The sequence below is a fragment of the Mugil cephalus genome, chromosome 6 (genome assembly GCF_022458985.1).
Source record: "Mugil cephalus isolate CIBA_MC_2020 chromosome 6, CIBA_Mcephalus_1.1, whole genome shotgun sequence".
Classification (NCBI taxonomy): Eukaryota; Metazoa; Chordata; class Actinopteri; order Mugiliformes; family Mugilidae; genus Mugil; species Mugil cephalus.
The window spans coordinates 3,760,035-3,770,547 of NC_061775.1; the positions used below are offsets into that span (position 1 = coordinate 3,760,035).

General features: G+C 38.3%; 1 protein-coding gene across 1 annotated transcript; it reads left to right on the forward strand.

The window, feature by feature from the left end:
• The first annotated feature begins 3 nt into the window (after positions 1-3).
• Positions 4-4,345, forward strand: LOC125008977 (collagen alpha-1(V) chain). The gene is made up of 16 exons (XM_047586418.1): positions 4-111; positions 188-241; positions 332-385; positions 532-585; positions 674-727; positions 1,330-1,383; positions 1,475-1,528; positions 1,609-1,662; positions 1,778-1,795; positions 1,940-2,002; positions 2,123-2,308; positions 2,417-2,549; positions 2,663-2,769; positions 3,030-3,110; positions 3,195-3,404; positions 3,834-4,345. Exons 2-16 carry the CDS (start codon positions 239-241, stop codon positions 3,984-3,986), a joined length of 1,278 nt encoding a protein of 425 aa, XP_047442374.1. The 5' UTR covers positions 4-111; positions 188-238; the 3' UTR covers positions 3,987-4,345.
• Positions 4,346-10,513: the final 6,168 nt, after the last annotated feature.

Sequence of the window (10,513 nt, forward strand, 5' to 3'; positions counted from 1 at the left end):
TGAAGGATTGTTTTTAATGTTTGTGATTGCTTTCTTGTATTTTGGTCTTTTTCTCAGGGCCTGGGGGGTTTGGATGGACTACTGGGGGTTGAGGGTAACGAAGGAGATCCGGTGAGAAATATTTTAATATAATTTAATGTGGTTCTGAAGCATAAATTAAATTAAAATTATAATGCTTTCCCCTAAGGGTGATATCGGTTTCAGAGGATCTCCTGGAACACCAGGCAGGCCTGGCAAGATGGTAAGTCAAAGACTAGATAACACATTCTTCCATTCCTACATGTATTTTCCTCTCTGGTTTACAGATACATCAAATAATTTGATATTGTAGGGAACACCTGGACCTCCTGGGGTTATAGGAAACATGGGGGAGAGAGGGTCTAAGGTAAATTATCTGGTCATTTATTTAAATGTCAAGTAAATAATATAATTACACCTACGTGTACCATGTAAATAAATGTCTAAAATGCTTTCTCTTATAGTTTGATACCATGCACTGTGCTAGAAAATGTGTCTCAATGTCTCTTTTAGGGTGCAATTGGACCAAAAGGAAAACATGGACCTCCTGGACCAGTTGGCCCAAAGGTATACTGGTTTATTTAACAGTAGAATGTGGTCACAGTGTAAGGCCCCTTCATGTTAACTATCACTACATCATCACCCCCACATACAGGGTATTCCAGGACTGAGAGGAGACAAGGGTGAACCTGGAAGTCCTGGCACAAAGGTAAAGGTCTGGCATACACCAATCAGATATAACATTATGACCACTGACAGGAGAAGTAAATAACGCTGACAATTTAGCGTTCTACTGGGAAAGTTTTGGATCTGGTTTTCATGTGGATGTTACTTAGACATGCAGCACCCACCTAGACCACACCAAAAACCCCCGACCCATAGTAATGACACTCCTTGATGGCAGCAGCCATCCCCAGCAGGATGCAGCCTGACACAGACACACACACACACAAAAATTGCTTAGAACAACTCAGAAAACGTGAAGAACAGCACACGGTGTTGACCTGGCCTCTAAATTCACTAGATGGTCCACAGAGGCCCCTCCCCTCAACCCATAGGACCCATTTGTTGCCAGACAGCACAGGACCCCCTCAAAAGGCTCATGTTCATTCTCTGATGAGTCACAACTGCTTTGGACTCATAATATTATGCCTGAGCAGTGTGTGTGCTCACTTCTCTGTCAATTATATATATTTATATATTTGACAGTAAGCCCTGACATATACAGTAATTCACTGTATATGTCTGCGTTATCTGCATTATCTGTGAATTTTAAGGTGACAGTTTGTAAATATTTTATTTTCAATACAGGGTCCCCATGGTGCTATGGGGATTCTTGGGCCTACGGGACCACCAGGGCTAAAGGTTAGTTTAAATGTTTTAAATATAAAGTTTAAAAGTAATAGCACAATTTTATTACATATTTGATCTATCTCGTGTTTAACTCTCTTCTTAGGGGAATCCTGGTTTGCAGGGTCTAAAAGGCCAAGTAGGTCAGAAAGGAAAGCAGGCAAGTTCTGGTTTGCTCCTGTTTTTACAGTGTTCTAGTAAATCATAGCAAGATATTCATTAGCTGACCAATTTCCACAGGGGGTCACAGGCCCTCGTGGGCCAAGGGGGCAGAAAGGCTTTCTGGGAAACCCTGTGAGTTTCTTTGATATTCTGCAATTTATAATGAATTACTCTGTATAACCAAATCTAAAAGTAAAAAATGTCAAATTTTGAATCTCACCATTAATCTGTTCTGTCTGTGTTGCAGGGCCATCTTGGAAAGAAGGTGCGAGATTCTGTCTGTCTTCCTGCACCTGTACTGGTTGAATGTCAAGACTGTCTTTTAAATACTGTATTGTATATTTCGGATTCATTCAAATAAGAATAAGCATCATATATTAATTGCTTAACTACGTTTGGCCCTTTACAGGGACATAAAGGTGTCCAAGGCAGGAGAGGACCAAAGGGAATCAAGGGCCAGCCAGGTCCTCCAGTAAGACCTGATTCGTAAACTTAAGTGCAACACACAGTGCATCGTTTACATGCATGTAAAGCTTGATGATAGTTGAAGCTGATAAACTGCTCTAAGCTTATCATGTCATTTCTTTGACAGGGAAAACCAGGTGCACCAGGCTATCGCAGGCCTGCACAAAAACAAGGATCAAAGCCTAAGCCAAGACCAGGGCTGAGGGTTGAGCAAAGGCCCAAAACCAGACCCAGGACAAGATACAGACTGAAAACTGTGCAGAGTTCAAAGCAAACTCCACACCGACTGAAGAAAAGGAAAGGACAACAAAAAGTTGGTACAAGCTTTCTCGTCATATTCTGTACATGTTTGTTTCCATTCAAGGTGTGACTCGCTGAACAGAGCTGAGCATGAATTGAATAATGGAATTCACTGTTGCAGCCCAGACGAGTGACTAAGAGATGGACTCAAGAAGATGAAAGTGAGGAATATTTCAGCTGGCCACTTGGCACCAAAGATGATCCTGGCACCACCTGTCATGAGCTGGGGCTCATACATCCACATCTGAGAGATGGTGAGCACCTGAAAGAGTTCATGGCCACCATACGTTTTAATGCACATTTCAACATATCTGTGTCTGATGATGCACTGTGTCCCAAATTAGTCTGAAAGTCCATTATATTTCAGGTTATTTTTACATGGACCCCAACCAAGGCTGTCCCTATGATGCCCTGAAGGTATTCTGTAACTTCACAGCAGGAGGATCGACCTGCATAGACCCTCTACACCCACTGGTACAGTCATCTTCACATACAAGGCTAAACATTACAACACAACAAACCTTTACAAAGGTTCCTTATAACATTAGCTGTCACAGCAATGGTTTGAAACACTTTAAAGATTGCATTGTAGAGAAAGCAAGATAAATAAACATTTTTATCAATTAATCAATGCGAGAGAAAAATAACTTTGGACAAAAGACATTATTCACTGTTTAATGTAAATATTTAATTAAGAATGTGTTTAAAAATACAAGTCATGTTCCATCCTTTAGATTAATATGACATGGGGACCAGAAATGAAGAAATCAACAACATCTTTACACTGGTTTACTCAGCAACACGATGGATACAAGGTGAGTACACATTTACTCATTTGCATCAATGAAACATACTGTATGTCAGGATTCTTCTTCTCACTTTATCACCCTGTCTGGTAGTTTGAGTACATTGGTGTGGATGTTGTCCAGCTGAGGTTTCTGCGACTGCACAGCCACACATCTTTCCAGCACATTACTCTGAGCTGTGCAGCACATCGCTCCACTACCGCTGCCACGGCTCATTCAGTCAGTCGGATTATCCACTTGCTGGGAGACTGTGGCAGAGAAATTGAACCACACCTCACCACCGTGTCCAGAAAAGGCTGTGAGGTCAGGCTTTATGATTTCTATACTTGTTTGAGAGCTTTCTTAACTGTAACATTAATAGTTTTAAAAAATAACAAGACAGTGACTGGCAGGCACTGTTTGCAGACCATAATAATTCTGCATTTTTCTTTCTAATGGAAAATGATCAAAGGAAATATAAATAAATAAAGTCTCATTGATTTGAGTAAACCCAGAGCTGCCTGAGCATTGGTATTGTTCTATCAATGGTTCTGAAAGTGACCAGGCAAATTACCAGTGTAATATAATGTAGATATGAGAGCAAAAAAACATTGGGAGATTCATGATTGTTTGTTTTTAAATACTAGTACATCTTGTCATATGCTGCCATGAAAAGGTTCATTTTCTACCACAGGTTATGCATCCAGGACGAGCAAACTGACCCCATTGGCTTTTTGTTTAATCCTCGCCCAGGTGGACGTGGTGGTGAGGGTTCGGGGGAGCACAGAGTTGCACCGAGGTGATATGGAGTTACTTCCTGTCAGAGATCTGGCTGTAGAGATGAGTGCTACATCCCACCTTGTCACTGAGATCCCTGTGACACTGGGGCCTCTCTGCTTCTTGTGACCAATGAGGTCTGTGTGTGTGTGTGTGTGTGTGTGACTGTGTGTGTGGATTTGTATGTGTGTGCGCACATAGGTGCATGTGCCAGTATGAAAGAGATATTTAGATTCTGTAAAGATCTCTTTCATACACAAAGCAGGGAAATATAGTGTCCGTGTATTTGAAATTATTTTAATTCATTGTTTTGTTAGAATGAGTTTGCTCGGTTTTCTATATTTATTGAATTGTAAAAAATTTAGAATTAGAACGTATTGAGTGACACATTTTATAAATAGCTCTTGTGTTATCGAAAGTTTAAATGTTTATGTTACAAGTCAACTGCCTCCAGATGGGAGACTGACAAGTCCATCAAAATAAAATAACTGAACATGTGGAATGAAACTGAGTCCTGTGTTTTATTCACATTAAACAATATAACTGAACCCAACATGAGAGCTTACTCTTTTGTCCTTAAAAGCATCAACATTGTTCCATATGAGCTACACTGAACTTAATACACGTGCAGGATGCACAGTGGTGTATTTACCACTTTGGAGCAAAAGTAGTTGTTCAGTATTAGCTACACTTGATTATCAAATGGAGGATAGAGACACAATGAGTGTTTTACACACAGTGTTTATATGCATGTTTTTTTATCAGGGTTTTGCCAGGCAGGACCTTCATTATATAAACTCTCATGGCCTCCATACCAGGACAGGACTAACCATCTGGAGATGAACCTGTTTACTAAGAACATTTTGTCATTAAGTGCTCTCACACACTAGTTTCATGTTATTTTGAACCACGTGGCCTCTTGTTCAGTTTGATCAGGTAAGAGTCATCTGTTCCCATTGGCTACAGAGGATTCTTTGTGTAGATTATGAAACAGTCGTCTGTATTTGGATGGTACTTTTATGGTTTCATTTTCTTTCCCACCACGGGCATTTCAATTTAACTTTGGGCTATGACCAGCAGGGGGCGTGCTAGTTTAATTATGACAGGTATATATGCTTGCCCAGATTTTAGGGAGTATTTTATTTTATCTGCTATTATTTCATTCTTTTTTCTTTTCTTTTTTTTCTTTTTAAGTAGAATTGGTGTGACATATAACCATGTACACTGAATGTTGAATGCTGAATGCATTTTACTTTAAAGCTACAAAAAAATGAGTAAAACTTTATCTCAACTGTTTACGTACAAAAGAGACATAAAATATGTACAAAAAGCAGGAATGCAATGCCATGTCTAAGCTGGAAAATAAAAACCCACATATTAATTCTAACAATAAAGATGGAGAATAGAATAGAAGTACTTTGTGCATTGCATATGGCACTGGAATGACAAAAGAAATAAATCAAAAAATGCTTTGCATAATGTCATTAACAATGTCATCAACAGGTCTTGCCACAGTGTCCACATCCTGGAGCTGCTGCATCTTTGCATAGCTTAGACTGAATTTGTTAGCCAGAGCTGTTAATGATTCTTGCCAACTTGGAGTATGTTGTCTATCCCCTCCAAGCGCTGACATTATTTTGAAATGTATACTCACAATAACTTAAGGCATTTTACTTATATATCTAGCATTAGTCAGCTGAACGAACATAGCAAAACAACACCAGCTCATTCAGCTGCACTATGTACAGTACTGTGAGTTTGTCATGTGAACATATGTCATGTGTGAACATGTTAACAACACATCACAGTTTGAGAGGTGTGGCCTAACTTGCTTTATGTGGTTGTACATGCAGACATTGGATAATACTGTAAATTTTTCATTATGATTTTATTTTATGTGTGCACATATAACCAGCTACAGACTCCCTCTAGAACATTTTAACAAGCACTGCTGTGACTTCCTATACACCATTTATTAGCGTTGTTTCAGCTGTTAACTGTGGATCGGATTTCTTGGTTGGTGGCGAAAATCTAGGAGTCACTTATCTGTTACATTTCAAAGGAATCAACAACGGCTCCATTGAGTAAATGTTAACAGGTGTTGCTGCGATGCTGCTTTCCAGTGCACAGACTTATGAAACTAAACAACAGAGATTTCTCACCAGTAAGTGAGAGCGACACCTTTCTGGTCTAGTTTTAAAAGATTGTATTTTAAGATGTTTGACGAAACTTTTCAATAAAAGGTTGGAAACTGACATACTTGTTAGGTTAGGTTAACTTTTAACCATTTATGGATGAGTGTTGATTTTTCAGTTTTCTGTGTTAGCTACATGACAGACTGGTGCTCTGTCCACGGTGCACCCCTGTAGCCTAATGACAGCATGGATTTTCTCCAGCGCGCTGCCAGACTCTAGAGCAGGGTTCCCCAGTACAAGTGTAGTTTATGCTCAAAAGGCCCAAAAAGTGTGGGCAACCCTGCTCTAGAGGATAAACGGTTACAGATGTTGAATGAATGAGTGAATGTATTAGTAAGATAACTAAAGGATCAATTAACTACTCAAAAAAGCATTTATAGATTTATCAACTAATCAAAAACATTGTTTTCGATGGAACTGATCAATTGTAAAACTCTTCATTTGTGGCGTGACGTCCCTACGTGGTGCTGGGATGGTTATAAAGTAGAAGTAATAGTCAAAAATCAAGACACACTTTGAAGTCTTGAACCTTACTCAAGATCATCATACTGTATACAGAGTAGCAGGATTAGGGTGTCAAGTGCATGCTCTCTGCAAGCAGTCACCTGAAGTCATATGGACAGTACAGCACTGCAGTGATAACACCGGTTAAGGAAATGGTTCACCGCACCATTAAAATGCTGTGCTCTGAGAAGAAGAGACTGATGTGCAAACATCAGCGTCATCTGAAACTCAGCCTGGTCATTTCCAAAACAAGACTCCCTGAAGAAGACCAAGAAGATCTGGAGTCTACAACAAGTAGGATAAAATGTTTCATTTTGATGACATTTTGTATTATTTGCAGATGACAAAATATTTTCTGTTCTGGGGATAATTTACAAATATTACATAAGGACATCAACCATAGAAATATCATTAAATCTGAGCAAGACAAAACTAATGCTATTTGGTAATTATGATCTGAATACACACTAGATTGATGCTGTTGAAATAGAAAGAGTTCATGACATTAAATTTTTGGGGGTGACCATAGACCATAGCATTGCAATGATAAATAAAGCAAAGAAGGTTCTGGATCAGAAATCACTCCACACTCTTTACTGTTCCCTAGTCTCATCATACTTACTTACAATACTGTGCTGAGGTTTGGGATAACAACTACAAAATACCACTACCACTGTTAGTCCCCATTCATAAAAGAGCAATAAGGACCATTCACAGCGTTGGCTATCAGGAGCACACAAACTCATTATTCATACAGTCAAACTGACTGAAATTTACAGACATTGTGGATCATCAAACAGCTCAAATAATGTTCAATGGTAAATATAATTTATTACCACTAAATATACAGAAATTATTCAGTATTCATAAGGAGAGTTATATTTAAGAGGAAAATTTAACTTTTACATTCAATTAATTTGTTCAACCAGGAAAAGTTTTTGTGTTTCTGTCAGCGGTGTGAGATTATGGAACAGAATTAAAGCAATGTCCAATGTTTAAAATGAGGTACAAAGACACTATTTTCAAGAGGTACACGGATAAGGGAGGTGTTGGGTGGCACTAAGTATTATGAGGATAATGCATTTATTTTAATTTATAATGGCTTTATAATGGTATATATTTAAATATTTAAAAGGATGGGTCAAACTGCAGGAACATCATTTCACAATGAGGATCAATATAGTATCAATTATATATTATATTATATATTATATTTTATTTATTTATTTGTTGTTTTGTTTTTTTGAAGCTCCAGCTTCTTAGCTGCTTATGCATTGGTGCAATATTTCCAATCTAATAAAGATGTGATGGCTGTCCACGGTATCTGCAGGGTCTTAAAAAGTATTAAAACTGATAATTCAGTTTGGGGGAAATTAAGACCCTTAAAAAGTTTTAAAAAGTCTTTTCACGACTTAATGAGGTCTTAAGATTTTATGGTATTTGAGGTAAATTTTGAATTTCAGTCCAAAAACATTGAAAAGATGTGTAAATTTATTTGTTCATTAAAAAACAAAGATGAACTGGTAACATAAAAACTGGACTATCATGGGTACATTCGTAAATTGTCTCTGAGTGCAGCAGAACTTATGTGGGTGGAAACAGAGAAGCACAAACAACGTTTCCAAAGACCAGAGAGTGCCCGAGTATGCCCTGGTGCTCTCGGTGCATGTTACAAACGCGCCCCATGTCATGGCGCTAGCCACAAAACCACTGTTAGCCGCCGCGGGCAGCAGCTATCCATTGCTAGCCTCTGTACCAGTAGAGTTGCGGCACCACAACCTAGTGCAGGGGTCTTCAATGTTTTTCAGGTCAAGGACCCCCCAGACTGGTGAAGAGATTAAGTATTTAATATATGTGTTAAACTTGCCCTAGTGCTATTTATTACTATTATTATCATTTTGCATTCAATATTAAGCTATCCCTTGTCACTTTAACAAAATGTGTTGGTTTTGTGCTAATGTGTATTTAAAGAAAATTAAATTTGTGGGTGAAAATATATATATGCATATAAAAATTTCTCATCAACCAAAGTCTTAGTGACCTCCCTGTAGTGCCTCCATGGACTCCCTAGGGGTCGTTAACCCCCTGTTGAAGGCCTATGACCTAGTGTTTAATGGTACACTGTCACCAGTAGCTGTACCTGAAGCATTAGCTAAGACCTTGACTACTAGAACAGACACCTCTGCCTCGTCATCTTCTGCTGACATCAGGGTGGCTCTGGCCGGCACAGCAACACTGCGTGCGGAGGTGATACAGTGTCTGTACACAGTGAAACACACAGCCTTGATGCATCTCTGTTAATGCTAAGCACTACCAGTGCAATAAAAATGTGATGAACATGTAAAGCAGGTAGTTGTTAATTTTAAAAAAAATTTTTTTATTCTGTTTTTCTGCTCTTCAACAAAGCAAAAGTATTTCTTATCCGATTACTCGTTTAATCAGTGGAATAATTGACAGCCCTACTGACAACACTGTTGTATATACACTAGTTTTCAGTTCAAGCAAGTGTTATACAAGGGTTTATACACCAAACATGTGTTCAAACTTTGCCTTTGATTTATTCTCCCAATCTATTGATATTCTACTGTATGATAGTGGTCTATAGTCTTAAACTAAAAGTGTTAAGTTAAAGGTGTCACTGATGTAAATGGTTACAATTCTAAGTGGCAGTGAGGTATTAAAGAATATTGAGAAGGTCTTGAAAAAGTCTTAAAATTGTATTTAAATTAACTTCAACATTTTTTGTATTCTGCTGCTGATAAGACAATGATCTGGCAACAAAAGGATTCATAGTTTTATAAAAATGAGGTTTGTTAGAGAGTAACTACTTCCCAACTGTCACAGTTTGGTGATGCTGTAAGGTCACAACATTATCAACAACGATGCTGCAACTGAGTTAGCTTGGGTTACGTGGTCTTTTTTTTTTTTTCATTACAAAATATTGTCTAAGGCAGATCTTTTCACTAAATGTATTTAATACCCAAAGCCCTAACTAATTTGCAAAGTCACTAAATCCCTTTAAGCGCCTTCATCATCCGGATCATGTTGAGGATACATGTACCCACAGATGGAAAGGTTCTAATTAGGATAGCTAATACAGTTAAATTCATAAATGCATCCTTGTGCCTCTGACATTAAGGGGTTTGCCACACTCAGCTCATGAGATCACTTAAATTTATGACACGTCATGCCCTACTTAGAGCACTCAGTAAACAAGTTTTACTGGCAAAAGGGGCTGTTGCAAGAGTTCTCTTCTGAATGAATGTGATTCAAGTGGAGCGTCTTTGGGAGACTTAGCTTTGCTTGTGTAGCATTAGGAGCTGGTGTGAAGACAGGAAATGAGTGACTGGAAATTTGTGAAGTACAGAAGAACAGTACTCTTGGCTCATTTTGGCAATAAAGTGTGTCATCAACAGCAGCACCAGACAAGAGACAGGGGAAGGAAAAAAGGAAAAAAGTAGAAAAACAAAAACAAAACCCTGGTGTGACAGACTTGTGACACTCTGAAAACCCTTGAAAACCTCCGAATGGATATTCATCAATGCAACACATTTTCAATTTGTGATCATCTTAAGAGATTTAAAATAATAATCCCCATCAATCCAAAACAATTTAAATAATGGAGACGATTTTTGAATTGATATTTATGGATATGAATGGATATAAGGAGACGGAGAATTAAATTTAAAACATCCTTGTGACTGCAAAACATTAAAAACATTTGTATATCTGTATGTCCAGTGAAATTATGAAACAGACTGATGGGGGAACTAAAGCATTGTCCAAACATGAGCAAGTCTAAGCAGTGGGACAAACACATGGTGTGCACCAGGTATAGGGGAGAAAGGGTAACTGAATATATCTAGATATACATGTTTATGAGCACGTGAAAAAAAAATCCCAAAACAAAACAGGAAGTAAATGTTAAATGGAAAAGGGGTGGGATCAAATAAGCGT

Excerpts from the sequence above, each read along its gene's own strand:
- LOC125008977 (XM_047586418.1), top strand. Across the intron at positions 2,003-2,122 it reads AGGGCCAGCCAGGTCCTCCA|GGAAAACCAGGTGCACCAGG; the intron begins GTAAGACCTGAT and ends TTTCTTTGACAG. Across the intron at positions 3,111-3,194 it reads AGCAACACGATGGATACAAG|TTTGAGTACATTGGTGTGGA; the intron begins GTGAGTACACAT and ends CCTGTCTGGTAG.